A 15,198-nucleotide genomic window follows, 5' to 3' on the forward strand; every position below is an offset into this window, starting at 1 on the left:
GTTTGCTTCCACTGTCTTATTGTTTCTTTACCTCCTGTTTTCAGCTCCAGCAGCATTCTGGGTACACACACATAGTTTTCAAATTGTGTAAACTGTATATGGTGAGTAATAAAGCTGTATTTCATCACATCAGGGTCGTGCTCACTTGAAAAATGTACAATACAGATAACAAACTCCGTCCAAGAGAGGACAGCAGACGAGGAGAAAACACTGAACATGAGTTCTTCTCAGTGGACCGAGGCAGCACATCACTGCACTGCAGGGCTTTCCCTCCAGTGAGGGGGCAACATGAAACACTTGCAAATGAGATTCAACCGCTGTCACCATGACAACACAGCAATGGGGAATACAGGGAAAGTGCTGGTTGGTGATGAGCAGAGAGAAGGGAGATGAAGGGTAGAGAGGGACTGAAAGATTGAGGCAAAGAAGAGAGAAATTATGGTTTCCCTCTGCTCACACTGCCCTAATCAAAAGAAATATACGATAGAACAAATAAAAGGAATTATATTTAGAAAACAGCTTTCCTAACCCATGGAGTAACCTTTTCATTTAGTCCCTTTAGTTTTAATAAGTCATCTCAGTGCTCAGGAGGAGGGTTTACGCTTCAAATCACATAATGATCATGTTTCATTCAGGGGAAAAAAACATGGAGGCTGCAGGTAAGTAATGATGATGCAGCCGAAGGCCACACCTAAAAACTGTCAAATAAGCGTGCAACTCTTTTCACTTCTTGTCACGAAGAAATTCATTTTCACATTTACTAATAGTTCATTTTACAAGCAGCCTCAGTGATGTAAATATTAGCCCATAACTTTGCTGACACAAGAGGAAACATGCTCACTGCTAATTTCATTTTGTTTCCTGCTTTGCTCAGAGCTCAGACAAAGAGCTCGTTCACGTCTGGTAATGAGATTATCATGTTGGTGTTATGCAATTAAGCTGAAACAGTAACACATTTTTGTGGCCCCACGGTTACAACACACTGGGTGACGTTCAGTTAATACCCAGCAGGATGCTGATTAACGGCTTATTCAGCGTCACTGAGGTGTGCCAGACAGTGGGATAGGAGAGGTAATCAACAAATTATTGCTCATTACTTTGACGTTGTTGCAACTCCTGCTAGTCTTATAGATGATTTAAAGACATACAGTATTTTGATATTAATCAGTTAGGGCCTTTTTTTTCTTGGTTGAACAAAAAATGTCAAAACAAAGTGACACCCTATGGACTGGCGTATTCCACCTTCTCTTCTTTAACTGATTGAAACATTTCGAATGAAACACATTTGACATGGTTTATGATGACATATGTTTTCAAATGTCAATTCAGTGAGTTCACAAACAAATACAATGGTAGTGTAACACACACACACAAACACACACTGCCACAATGTGTTTACATGTAAAAGAGATCATTTATGTGATCCACTCAACAGACAATGCAGTCATCAGAAGAAAAGGAGAAATCCAGCAGTACAGATATGACTCAGGTAACAAAATGCTGTTTCATGGTTGGTTCCTACTTTGATTTGCAAAAGCTGCAAAATTAGGACTCAAAAGGATTTTATTTTTGTGAGCTGGTATTCTCAGTTCAGTGTTGGCGCACCAGTTTAATAGAGATGGATGGGCACACAGCACCTGGCTGCCAAGAGAGGAAAGAGTGACTGTACACTGTAACTCCACAGAAACAAAACAAAATGAACACTTAGTTCTCTTCTATTCTAAACTGAAAATAAATATGGTGTCATATAATTTAATAAACATGCCTTCTAACTTGGTCTTGTAGGCGTGTACCACAACTATTTTGATTGTTTTTTTACGATCACCAATTATTCTTATACTAGAATGCTATTCTTGTTCTCTTCATGCTGAATGGATAAAGCTCATACTGCATTCAAGTTGTTGATATGTTTGTCTATGGGTAACTCCATCCAGCTAAACAGTCATAAAGTATGAGCTGACAGACTGCTGCAGTTCAAGTTATGGTCATATACTTCCTGAGGATCTTGTGACTTCTGACAGCAGGAGCACTTCTAGAAATTCTGGTTCTCCTCAGTTTGCATGTGGCACAGTCCTGCTGCAACAGTAGAGCATATTTAAAGCTCTCCTGTTTTACGTCAAAGCACTTGTTGGTGCTTTTATGACATGAGATGATGGATGTTTAGCTTCCCTTGTTTATTAGTCAGGAACCATTCTGAAACACACAAGTTTTTTTTATGTGGCTGTTAAGATTCATGCAAGTAGCAACATGCTGGTACAGCACTTGCATGTACTTGTAGCTTTAAGTGAAATAGCACATGTGCTGAAATGGAACTAGCAAACAAATATAAGAACCAGATATAAAATGATAGATGTATACTAATAAAACAAAAACAGGGCTTTCAAATTAACTTAAACATATCTAGTAATTAAAATTATATAAGAGCTGCCTTGTCTTTAACAAGTTTCAGTGATTTACTTGAGTTTTAACTGTCTCTCCCAGTGCTTCAGACTGAGTTTAGTCTTAAATTATCTGCATTCATGTATAAAAAAAGACTTCCCTAGTAACAAGACAATATTTAGAACCAAGTCTGCTTCCTTGTTTTCAACACAAACACCAAATATGACTCTTCACTTTCAAGAGTGACAACTCAATCTCCCTGGACTGTAGCCAGCACTGTACATCGCCCCAGAGGGCCTGCACTAATTTACAAAAGAAAAACACATGTAACAAAGATTCAATTTTCCTTCAACTAAATATAGAATTATTCACATCAAAATTAAATGTCAGATTTAAGAGTTTGTTCGTTGGATGAATCTCATTTAAAACACTGAAGTGCACTTTTTTACCATAGAAGGCAGTGGAAATTCCTTGAGAATATGATTTCCTCTTACTGAGTTGAGGAAAAATACCTTTAATAAAAAGTTTCACAGAACTCTGTTGGTACATTCACTGTCACAAAAATCAAAGCTGTCTCAGTCCAGGACAGACCTTAAAGTACAGAAGGTTTTCTTTAACCACTGACCTCAGAGACAGTGGTATGGCTTTTAGTATATCAGGTCACTGGAGTTGGAATTTCTCACAAAACTCCTCATGCTGTAATACATTTCCATCCCCATCGATAAAATGAGCAACAGCCCAAATCCCTGTGGAGACCCATTCCTCTATGTACACAGATTTTCTGCTGAGCAATGTGTATCTGTTGTTCCAAACTGGTGTGTCATGTAGTGTGAAATTACATTTATATATTAATTTCCAACAGAGATGGACTTGCTGATGGAAAGCAGATAGTTTAATTGATAAAGAGTTACACTCATTATCACAATGTAAGAAAGAAAAAATTACACTGGGGACAATAAACCAAAAGGAGTGACTATTCGTAATGAAAGATTTTAAGCATTTTAATTTCAGGACACCATTCAGGATATCAGAATCAATCACATTCACATCCCCATCTTCATAGTTTTTAACCATGTCCTTCTTCCTTATGTACTGACATTGTTTCCTCCATATGAAGTTAAAATGTACACTCATTCATCGTTCTAAGATAAAAGTTATTAGATAACAAAACGTTGCCAAAGATTGTGATATCACTCTGCAACTACCTGTTTAGAATTTATTTACACTTTACATTACTCCAAATTTTCATAATGTCAGTTGTTGTTTTATCCGTATGTATATATTGGCCTACCTTTCAACTATCCTGATTGTGTCTCACTATTTTTTTTTTTTAAATACCTTTCTTCAGCCTCGCAGCAGCCCCACAAAGAACCTTATAATCAGTATTAAGCAATGTGATTGGTGTCAAATTATCAATTATTATTTTATCTTTAGGAAAATAATAATAATCACAACATTTTGGGAAATATTATATTTAATGAGTAGCCGAAACTGGAACAAGTGATAAGTGATAAAAACTGACCAGCAGATGGCGGTAATGCACCACAACCCCACATATCAGCTCCCGGTACACCCGAAGAAGAAAACCCAGTAAAGAGGTAGTAGAAGAAGAACACAGAACACGTGATTCGCGCTACTGGAAGCAAGATGGCGGTGGCGGTGCGGAGCTTGCAAGACCAGCTCGAAAAAGCAAAGGAAAGCCTGAAAAATGTGGACGATAACATTCGTAAATTAACGGGACGTGATCCTAATGAATCAAGGTAAAAACCCCGAGTGGTTATTTAGCTTTTGGCATATTTGTAGTGATAAGCTAAGCAACGTGCTAGCATTCAAATGACTAGCCGTATGTGTTAGCATGAGTCGGCTAGCGTTAGCCAGATAGCAAACATTACCCCCTCCCTAAAATTGCTTTGTGCTAGCTGGAACTCCGCGAACTCTCCTTACCTGTGTCCAAACCACATTAATTAGCCATACAAAGTGATAAATACACCCGGAATTCATAACTCTTTCTCTGGAGTGAAATATGAAACCTAGTAGGCCAGCCGTTACAAGGCCCTGCAGGCGTCGGTCGGGTGTCAGCACAGATGTTTTATATAGTACTAAATGTCTCTGCTCTAAACAAAGCCACAATAACGTTACTGCAAAAACAATGATAATACATTTTTTTCTGAGCTGTTGTAATTCAGTAGACCAGAGTTTAAGATTTTTGTGGTGAAAGGTAATGTTGTGATGACCCCTGCCTCATCCTCTGTTTACAGACCGGGTCAGATCCGTCGGCTCGGCGGCCCCATGGCAGGCCCCGGTGGAGGTAGAGGCAGAGGAATCAACCTGCTCAGGTAAGGCTGTGGTCTAGATGGCTAAATCCAACGGCATGCATGTTCGTTAAGATAATGGTAGGTACAGGATGTACTCTGTTAATCTGTAGAATTGCTTGACAGGATTACCACCATACAGCAGGGGCATAATTGGTGGTAAGAGCATGACGAATTGAAAAGCAAAACAGATTTTGTGTTAGACTCTCCTGCTGCTGTTTGGTAGATCTAGCATTTAAATTATTAGGTATGATGCTCAGTTTGAGCTTGGTGTACTGAACTGACCACAAAACAAACAAGAAGTATTTGTCATTTGTTATCAACATTTGTCAAAAATCGTTTTATTAATTTTCCTTTATATTTGTTGGTAAAACAGAAACTAAAATAGGAATAAGAGAAAACTAGATCTGACAAAACATACGTAGGTCATTGATTTGTTCCAGCTGGCAATAAATTCTCTATAAATCACACATTTATTGTCATTAAGTGCTGTCTGCTTACTCTAACCATTGTCTCTGTGTCCTCTCCCAGGCGTAGTCTCTCAGACATGGGAAGCGGCGGCCCCCCTGCCAAGCAGAGGGACATCGAAGGAGCCCTGCTGAGGTGAGCTTTTATTTTATTTAATTTCATTTACATATTTGTTTGTTTGTTTTTATACATGTGTATCTGACGTGCTAACATAACAGCTACTACGACTGTAAAACATCTCATGTAGATTGCAACAAACGTATTGACTGGTGCAACTACTCAAACACAAGTAATTTAAGTAGTTAAAATAACCTATTCAGATTCTCTGATTTTGAAGCTTTGGTCTGTCCTCAATGGAGACTGTAGAGTGTAGAGCTCCACTCAGTTATCCAACAGAATGTCACTAGTTTAATAACTGAATTTAATGCTGATGTTGGGAAGTATACCACTTGCTGGTATTGCTCAAGCAGATCCAAATTGTTTCATTTGAACAAATTCCATAGACTGCCTCAGGCCAAACAGCAGTCAGAGGATATGACAACATTTACCCTCTTGTTCTGTGTTTGTTTTGTTGCCGCCTTTCAGTTATTTTTGTACCTTTTTCCTGTGTTCAGATCACCGCTCTGGTTTATGTAATTGAATCACTTTGATTCTTCATATCCTGATAGCTGTGAGAGCTGCAGGTGATATATTTGCATAGATTGTGAAGTGTCTTATCTTTTTACGTGTCTGCAGGCTGGCAGGGGACCAGAGGGCCAGGAGAGACATGCGCCACGACAGTGACGCCGAGGACGATGACGATGTCAAAAAGGTAAGAATAAAGAGTTTATGTCTTCTGTGTTGGTAGTGCTGTTCTTCTGTGGGGGAAAAGGTTATGTTTTGGGTTGACAAAAAACCGTAGGCATGTTGACAGGCAGCTCAGAGTATTCTGTCAGAAATAGACTGTCGTGATTGTCACATTTAAATGTCAAATATTTGAAGAAGATAAGACATTCAGCGTTTTGAAAGACAAACAGACCTAACAAATTGGTTTGCTCTCCTTCATGTTTTCTCTGTCCCTCAGCCGGCGTTGCAGTCGTCTGTAGTAGCTACCTCCAAGGAGAGAACACGCAGAGACCTCATTCAAGATCAAACCATGGATGAGAGGGGCAAACAGAGGTATGACAGCATAAGCTATGAGCCCACAGTCCTGACATTCAAAGCTGATGACTGCCATGAGTTTTTATAGTCACATTTGTTGAATTGCACCAGCAAAGAAAGAAAATGGGGAATGGCACACACAAAAATATTTATCATTGTGCGGCTGAAACCTGCAATTGTGTGAAATGGTGTTTGTTTTCTTGTTCAGGAATCGGCGTATGTTCGGCCTGCTGATGGGGACCCTACAAAAATTTAAACAAGAGTCCAACGTCTCCACAGAGAAGGTGAGGAAAATCTGTTCAGTTTATCAGTGAACTGTTGAGCTGACTGTCATTGAAGAGGCCAAACAAAGCAAATAAACAGACACCCTCAGTAGGAAACAGAGGTATAGATGAATCCGAGGAAGGACTGAAAGTAAACAAGACGCTGGTACTGCGGTGTCGTCTCCCTATAATATCTTTGTCTGTTTATTATCTAAGGCAACTATTTATCTAAGTTATATGGAGCAAGCACAGACACATTTGGCTGAAAGTCTCCACCATACCGGCAACTCTGTTTGTTTTGTTTGTTGGGAGTGAATTTTATTTATTTTTTATTTTTTGGCAGACAGTCAAATGCCAACGTTTGTCATCAGTTAACTGAGATAATTCAGAAAAGCCTTAAACCTGTTCTGCTGTCACTGCTGACTTGCCACTGCAGTAATGGCAGTGCTGCAAGATGGCAGAACCCACAGGGCGGTCACCAGAATTGTGTATATTAAGAATTGTTCTTCATACTGGCTAATATCATCCAACAAGGCAAAGACAACAAACTTCCCCCTGAAATATTTTGATATAATTACACTTTGACCTAGGTACTGAATTAGATTGGTCACTGAAACCAAACTGAGCAACTAAAGAAAAAATGGGTTGATTTATGGTCTCTGATTTTATAAATAAAAAATGGATGGGATGAGAGCAGGATTTTTATGCTGGGGAAACCCAACTGCTGACACAGTATTTACACAATACAATTTCCATGCTTGTGCACTACCACTGTTTATCTTCCTCTTAAACTCTTCCCCTCCTTAATCCCGTCACTGTTGTTTTTTTGTTTGTTTTTTTGCTTTTGCACCCACAGCAAAAGCGACGTTCAGAGATTGAGCAGAAGCTTGAGGTTCAAGCTGAGGCTGAGAAAAAGAAGGTGGAGAGTGAAAAGAGGGAGCTGTTTGAAGAGAGGAGAGCCAAACAGACTGAGCTGAGGCTACTGGAACAGAAAGTGGAATTAGCTCAGCTGGTAAGAAAATGCTTCTGAACAACACTTTGGAGCCGGTAGAAACAAGAGACATTGAGATCTAAAAATGAAAGCATTGGACAGGTGACTGGAATATCTACATGTCTGTAAAATTTTAAGATTAGGTTATTTACAGCACTGACAGATTGTTTGTATTCAGAGATGAGTGGTTTAGGAAAGGAATGCAAAGATATGTTGTCATGTTTGGAGAGAGTTTGTATTTAACCTTCTCTTTACCTTCATGGCACAGCAAGAGGAGTGGACGAGCCACAACAATCGTCTGGTGAAATACATTCGTACCAAGACCAAGCCTCATATCTTCTATGTGCCTGGAAAAATGTGCTCCGCCTCACAGAAACTCCTCGATGACTCCACCAAGAAACTAAATGGTCAGTAGGGTTCTTCTTTTAGAGAATTCTTTTTAGAGAAAACTGCTTTGCATGTGTTTATCACTTTCTAACATCTGTTGATCTCTGTTTTTGTTTTCTGGGCAGCTGTGTTTGAGGAGAGACGCGAGGCTTTTGCCGAGCACCTCAGCAAGATGGAGTCCCGCCCCCGGCGACAGCCAAACCGTGACCAGGATGGCAACACGGCAGCAACAGGGATGGACCACTCGGCGGAGGGTAAGCCAGCAGGTCAGGCAGTCAAGGTGACAGGTAACAAGGGGATTGCAGTTATGGAGGAAGAGGAGGAGGAAGATGAGGAGGAGGAAGAGAAGGAGAGGAGAAAGGAGGGGGATAGAAAGGTGAAGGAGAAGGACAAGGGTGAGGAGAGGGAGGAAAGGGAGAAGGAGGTGTTGAAGAAGGTGGAAGAAGAGGTGGAGGGAATGGAGTTGAGTGAGGAGGGGAGTGAGGAGAAGAAGGAAGGAGAGGAGGGGGTTAAAGGAGGAGAGGACAGTGAGGAGAAGGGAGAGAAGGAGGCAAGTCCAAGGTCAGAGGAGATGGAGGTGGAGGGTGGGCCAGAGCAGGCAGACAGGAGTAAGGGTGAGGGGGGAGAAACAGACAGTAAACAGGAGCCCACAGACATCCAGAATGAAAAGACCCAGGACACCCAGTCCTCTGAACCAACTGTAACCAGCCAAGATGCACCAGACATCAGTCACCAGCCCCAGCTCAGCCACGCTACAGAGGAACCAGCAGAAAAGTCCTCTGAGGCCCAGGGATCCTCTCCACCCTTAGAACCCCAAACAGCCTTCATGGTGCCTGGGCAGGATTGCATCATCCCTGGCCTTGAGGTCCAGAACTCGGCCACTGAGACCCAGGCTGTGGAAGGGAAACCAGGGGACGAAGCACCCCCAAAACTTCCTGACTCCCAGGAGGTCCCCAGCATTACCCCTGCACCCTCTAAGGAGGGAGAGGATGGTGGGAGAGGGAGGAAGAAGGAAAAGGAGCCAAAGAAGGGCCGCAGTCATAGCAACAGCTCCTCCTCTTCCTCCTCCGGCTCCTCCTCCAGCGGAAGCTCATCCTCTTCCTCCGGATCTAGCCGCTCCTCTTCGTCGTCCTCATCCTCTTCGTCCTCATCATCCAACAGCAGCAGCCGCAGTCGCAGCCGAGACAGTGGCAAGCGCAAGAGGAGGCCGTCGGATAGGGCCAGGGACAGGAAGAAAGGAGAGGAGCGAAGTCACCGCAAGAGAGGAGGGAGTGGCGGAGGAGGGAGGGACTCGAAGGGATCCAAGGAGAGGAGGAAGAGGAGCGAGGAAGGGAGGGGCAGGTCGTCCCGCAGCGATAGGGAGCATAAAGATAGAGACAGGAAGGACAAGAGACGCTAATGTGGTTCTCATTCAGCATCTGTATGGTAAAACTTACAAACAAAAAACACTGAGGGAGAAATCAACTATTTACTTAAAGACACAAGACAAAGGTTTTTAAACTAGTATTTTCCCTTAAAACGCTACATAAAGGCTTATTGAGGTTTTAACAGAAGGATTTTTCTCACTGTAGGGATTTATAAATCAATGTCGAAAAGGAAGTGGATGACTGGTCATGATTTTCCTAAGTTCTCCCGTATTTTTTACTTTGCAAAAGGAAATGTAAAGTGGACTTAAGTCAGTGGTGCATCTGTCTCTGATTGGATCCCTTATTAAACAGGTTTAAGATGGCGAGACTATTCCAGACTTGGTTATAGTGTGGTCATTTTAAATCCAGTTTAAAAAAATATTGTTGGCCTGACATGTAGGTTTTATAAAGGTCTTTGTGGCACTATGATGAAAAGCTGGTGTTGAATGTTTGTTTGATTTTTTTTCCATCCTGATCATAATGCCATAGGCTGGGGTGTTGGTGGTTATGGTAGCAGTAACCATTAGCGTACAGTAGTTGTGTTTCAAGGTGATGTGACAACGCTGTTAAACCTCATTTATTTCCACTATTTGATCAATGTCAAGGCCCTTGTATCGTCATCATATGGTACATGTTTGATTTGCTCAAATGCTGGTTTATGAAATCTTTTTTTTTTTTTTTTTTTTTGTACCGACTGAGAATCTGCTTCATATTAAAGGTGAGCTATTAGTGAAAATTTGTGGTTTGGTATTTCTTTCTCACATTGGGCTGCAACTGTCTTCAGCATCATAATTATTCATCATTATTTTCCATTATTTTTTTCAATCGTTTTGTCTTTTAAATGCCAAAATACGTCTCATCACATCCCAGCGTCTAAGGTTACATATTCAGTCTGTCTGACCAACAGACCAAAATCCAAAGGTAATTACGTTACAGTACTGCAAAAAAAAAAAAACAAATCCTCCCATTTTGATCAATTATCTATGGTTTGACAGTGTTCTGTTGATCAATTGATCATTTCAGCTCTAGTATGTATGTAGCATCTCTTTAACTTGGCATTTCAAGACCAATAATCTAATATCTGATCTTACTGTTTCAAAGACAGAGTTTTGTATAAAAATCGAGGAATTGAAGTTCAAAAGACAGTTCAAAAGGAATGGAAACAAGTAAAATTAGGAAAGACTGTCCAATAAAAGAATGTTTCAAGAAGGGACTGAAGAGATCACGGATTCATCTGATCTGATCGTTTATCCCTCCAGTGCCTCAGGGCCCTGACTGCAAACGCTCTGTCCTCTTTGGTATTCAAGCGAGCCTCTGGAAAAGGCAATACCCCTGCCTGAGGATCTCAAAAGTATGTACCAGTACACGTGGAACTGAGAGGTCAGAAATGAAGCAGGGATAGAGGCCATTAAGAGCCTTAAGAGTAATCAGTAAAATCTTAAAATGTATTCTACCACATACGGAGGGCCAGTGAATAGAGGCCAAAAATGGAGAGATGTGCTTACGACTCTTTGTTTGGGTTGAAAAGGCTTGCAGTTATTTGTGATGAGATGAAGGAATCTTTAAAAGTTCAGTTAATTTATATTTTTGAATTATTTCTAAGATGATAAATTATTGCATAAGCTTTATGTGCTGCTCAAAACATAAATTCCTGTCAAATTACACACCAAGGTTCCTTACAACAGGCTTATTATGATCCAATAGGGGACTAGCCAAAGACAGAATTTGGTCTGTCATGTGCTGGTACCCAATGACAGTACATCAACATGGCTGGAGTAGGGGCTCATTCCAAAGGCTCTCTAAATGTGATCATCTGAGGTGTCAGGCCCCTGGCAGCAGTCATGCCATGTTTGGTGGGTCATTACCCTGCAGCAAGTGGGAACTGGTACATTTCATGGTTGGTGATGTGTGCAGTGCTTGTGTATTGTAGGTGTTGGACCTATAGCTTTGCCCTTTGTCCAACTTAAAAGCAACAGTATTAATATTTGCAACTATATTTGTGGGGGACCTGAACACTTCATGACCAACAACACTGTCCACACGTAGTTATCCCACAAAGCACAGTTTAATAGAAAAATATTGCATCCATAAACCTCAATTAAATTTACAAAGAAACAAAAGATGATTATTATCTTTAGTTTTGTTTGCTGTTCGTTTTTATCAGCAAAGGTCCAAATAACATGGCTACTTTCATGATCTAGTCCCTTTGGCTCTGTCCTCAACTACTTTCATAGCAACTTTAATGTGCAGCATCTCCAAAGCTCCCTACATTGTTGTTTGCAGTGTTGCATCCTTGGAAATGTTCAGTTCTCTCCAGTGATTTTACTCAGTTGGCAAAGACTCTCCATCTTTAGGTCATTTCTTGTTGCTTTATTGTACAGCCTGCTGTCTGAATGCTGCATCAGTCAGAGGGCTTTTGACACATCCCTTCTCACTGTCTTGTTGATGCTGGTCAACAGTTCACCCCTGGTCTCACTGTGGCTGGTCTGCCAGGTCATTCTGCTCAAAATATCTGCAACAAAGACAAAGGAAAATTAGCATAATTACATGCATATAGTGTTCAGCACACAAGTTATATCTGACATCATTCAAAGTATAATTTGTTTGTATAATCACTCTAAACATGTGCAATATTGGTAGCTAGGACTACAAAATGTTGACAGCACTAAGTCTCTTTGTGTTGGATTTAATGCAGACAGCCCAGTTATATCAGAGTTTATGTGACCTGACCAATATAAATTACAGTAGTACAACTCAGTGGTAGATACCTGGCAACAAGACAGACGAGCAGGTTGAGAGCGGGCAGTTTGTCATCCTCCGGACTCTCCTGTGGATTCATAAAGAAAGACATATACAGATATCATCAGCTGTAATGTATCACATTACGAATCAAATTATGTCAAAGAAATGAGCACACACACCTGTGAATAGTAAACATGTAGGAGTACAGTACCATTATCCAGTTACTGATTTTGTCAAAGAACACTGCCAGTTAGCATGTGTTGTGTGATCTACCCTGCAGTGAAGTTTAAGCACCAAAGATAGACAAAAAAATTCCCCCAAAATACTGTAGATAGCAACTCGTAGGTTTCGAGCTAAGAGTACAGCAAATACACACAGGTAGTGAGGGTGGCAGTAGTAGTTAACCACAGGCTAGAGGACAGTGGTACAGACTGAATCCTACCAGTGTGCTGCGGAGCTGAGCACATCTCCTGGCCAACTGTCTGATGCAGGAGTGGGCTTCAGGCAGCAGAGGCTTCTCCAGGCAGGCCAACAAAGCATACAACCAGCGACCCTGAAACAAACAGGTGATATAGACACACAAGAAAACAAACCATTATACAATGATAGCCTTTCATATTTCAACTGTGGAATGGATTAGAATGGACAAGCAAAAACAAAATGTAGAAGTGTTCATCGCATACTTTATCTTGGTTAGGAGGAATACGATGGACATGCCACCGTCATGTTTATCTACAATGTCACAGTAGGGGGCAAAATATATCTGAATATAACTGAAAAATGTGGAGTGACTTAAAAAAAACTTAACTCACCAACTGTGGAACAAAGTGGTGTTCCTCAAACCAAGAGATTAGAATTTCCAACACCATCAGTACGGTAGACTGGACACAGAGAGATGGGAGAAAATACATATGTAATAATCAGACTGCTGAACTGATTGAGTGTGAGCTCAATGTGTAAATGAGGAAGTTATTTACCTGGTTTAGTCTGCTGACTATGCTGAGGAAGGGAGGGAAGCCCACCTGAGCACAGACACATGCTTGGGTTATTATATTACACGCTCTTCTATAATTAAGTAATTAAATCTTTCCATTAGATCTGCCTGACCATTAACAAAAACATCAGCTGCATATTAATGGTTTACTTAATGAGATGTTCTTGTTCTCCTCACACACACACACACACACACACACACACACACACTTTTACCACCTTGCTATAGTCCAGTGCTGGCTCTGGTTCAGCATCTGTGTGGCAGGAAGATGTGCCCAGATAGACCGTCTCTCCTAAACAAAATCTCATCCAGCCCTTCTCGTCTGTTAGCTTTGGCTGTAGGACACACACATAACAAATATGAATTAAGAACAAATGCAATATCTCTTACTCAGTTTGCCCTGTCTTATGTGTATTTATCTACATTACATTTCAGATCAGCATTCTGCTCAAATTAAGAAATGGATGCCTTTGTGGTGATGGTAATCAGTTTTTACACTTTTCCAACTAATGAATGAACTCAGCGATCGTGCCATCTCCTTACCAGCAGCACATTATCATCCAGAGTCTGGCTGCTCCAGTGATTCCTGTTCTTTGTGATGCTCTGAAAGCAAAATACAGAACCCAAAAAAACAGTTTGACAGTGAAAACAGATAATGTAGTTAACATACTCCAGTGATTACATGCCTTTGCAGAACACAACTCAACCCCGACCTCTGAAACTCTAAGTGCAGGGGGAGAGTGCTATCAGACAGAATTGATTTTGCTTTCTTTAACAACGGTTTGTTGTACAATTTGGGAGATTTGGGGTTTTTTTTGTGTGTTTTGTTTTACCTGTCTGACATCTGAGAAGTTACTGACTTGGTGCTGCTGCCAGCTGAGACTGGGGCAGAAACCCACTGGAGCAGCATGGCAACCTGCCACCTGAGACACACAAGACACACTTCTCAGACAGTTGAAGACACAGAATACATTCATCTCATCCCACTGAGTGTCATACATGCCAACATTACCCATGTATCCCTTGTAGCTCAGTTAATACTTTATAAAAGCAGCCTGACTACTACTAAAAGTGGATTCAATATACTAATACCAGACCACATCAAGAGGAACGCCAAGGTAGATATTGCACTGTATGTTACAGTGTACAGTACAGTACAATACAGTAGCCTATATATACATATCATTTTCATTTGAAATTCCTCACTGTATATTTACTCACAGAGGCATTGACTGTTTGTTTCTTCTTTAATTTCTTGGGGTCAATCTGAGCAACCACCACCTCTGGACATTGTGAAGCCTCCAACCTGATGAAAAGTAGACAGTATTCAAGCACATGACAAACCGAACCAACCGATGCAGAAAAATGAAGTTCAGTTCAATATGACAGTCATTGTGTCTTTTTGTGAGTAGTGTACATGCAAGGAAAGCGTGGAAATGTAAGCATTAAACAATATTTATTATAAACTTAAATGAAAACTAAATAAAAAAATGAAATGAGTGAGACTCAAGGAAAAATATTTGTAGCTTCGGGGTGGGCCATAATAAAAAGTAAAGTAAAAAAGTCACACGCCAGCCACCCCCAACAGTCCCTGAAACTGATATATCAACCTAGCTAGTTGATACGCCCTCTAATAACAATCATATTTACATTATATCCGGTGGAAGTATCAGTGTAGTACATGGCAGCAGCCCCCGATAGAGTCACATTATTCTAAACTATCCAAAGGGCAAACGGGAGTTGTTTGAGGTGAACTTACTGGACTTGTCGGAGGTATTCCCGGGGGTTTCTCGGCGGTCCATTCAGGTCCAGCTCCTCTGCACCAGCTTCAAACTCAACAGGCAGCAGCCTCGGCATTAACTCCTCCACGTCCGACTTCATTTTGTATCAATTCTAAGCTAATTTCTATATAAATGTATGAGGCAAAATGTTGCCAAGTGCAAATGAAGCGCCGACGTACGACAGAAATATCCTCTGGCGACCAAAACAACGAATTTTTCACAGGTGGTAAAACTATTCAAAGACTAGGAAGCCATCTTGTTTGTAAACGCGAAGTGATGACGTCGTCTTTACGCGCGGCGTTGGTTGGCATGGTGATGAACGCTACGCGTGTTGT

General features: G+C 41.0%; 2 protein-coding genes across 2 annotated transcripts; one reads left to right on the forward strand and one right to left on the reverse strand.

Annotated features, from left to right (window-relative positions):
* Window positions 1–4,004: 4,004 nt before the first annotated feature.
* Window positions 4,005–10,082, forward strand: pnn (pinin, desmosome associated protein). The gene is made up of 9 exons (XM_050062046.1): window positions 4,005–4,139; window positions 4,638–4,715; window positions 5,223–5,294; window positions 5,895–5,970; window positions 6,223–6,317; window positions 6,508–6,583; window positions 7,419–7,574; window positions 7,822–7,960; window positions 8,066–10,082. Exons 1-9 carry the CDS (start codon window positions 4,027–4,029, stop codon window positions 9,337–9,339), a joined length of 2,079 nt encoding a protein of 692 aa, XP_049918003.1. The 5' UTR covers window positions 4,005–4,026; the 3' UTR covers window positions 9,340–10,082.
* A 1,316-nt stretch (window positions 10,083–11,398) lies between these two features.
* On the reverse strand, window positions 11,399–15,143 carry gemin2 (gem (nuclear organelle) associated protein 2). The gene is made up of 10 exons (XM_050061710.1): window positions 14,842–15,143; window positions 14,304–14,388; window positions 13,916–14,005; window positions 13,626–13,685; window positions 13,301–13,417; window positions 13,066–13,110; window positions 12,901–12,969; window positions 12,531–12,641; window positions 12,115–12,173; window positions 11,399–11,858 (listed from the first exon to the last, which is right to left on the reverse strand). The coding sequence occupies exons 1-10, from the start codon at window positions 14,961–14,963 to the stop codon at window positions 11,819–11,821; spliced, it is 798 nt and encodes a 265-aa protein (XP_049917667.1). The 5' UTR covers window positions 14,964–15,143; the 3' UTR covers window positions 11,399–11,818.
* Between the last annotated feature and the right edge of the window lie 55 nt (window positions 15,144–15,198).

This window comes from Epinephelus moara, chromosome 14 (assembly GCF_006386435.1).
Source record: "Epinephelus moara isolate mb chromosome 14, YSFRI_EMoa_1.0, whole genome shotgun sequence".
NCBI classification, from domain to species: domain Eukaryota; kingdom Metazoa; phylum Chordata; class Actinopteri; order Perciformes; family Serranidae; genus Epinephelus; species Epinephelus moara.

Coding starts and splice junctions, on each gene's coding strand:
- pnn (XM_050062046.1), top strand. CDS start 4,027: ATGGCGGTGGCGGTGCGGAGCTTGCAAGACCAGCTCGAAAAAGCAAAG. Junction 4,140..4,637: donor CGTGATCCTAATGAATCAAG/GTAAAAACCCCG, acceptor CTCTGTTTACAG/ACCGGGTCAGATCCGTCGGC. Junction 5,295..5,894: donor ATCGAAGGAGCCCTGCTGAG/GTGAGCTTTTAT, acceptor ACGTGTCTGCAG/GCTGGCAGGGGACCAGAGGG.
- gemin2 (XM_050061710.1), bottom strand. CDS start 14,963: ATGAAGTCGGACGTGGAGGAGTTAATGCCGAGGCTGCTGCCTGTTGAG. Junction 13,111..13,300: donor CAGCACTGGACTATAGCAAG/GTGGTAAAAGTG, acceptor GTCTGTGCTCAG/GTGGGCTTCCCTCCCTTCCT. Junction 11,859..12,114: donor CTCGTCTGTCTTGTTGCCAG/GTATCTACCACT, acceptor TCTTTGTTGCAG/ATATTTTGAGCAGAATGACC.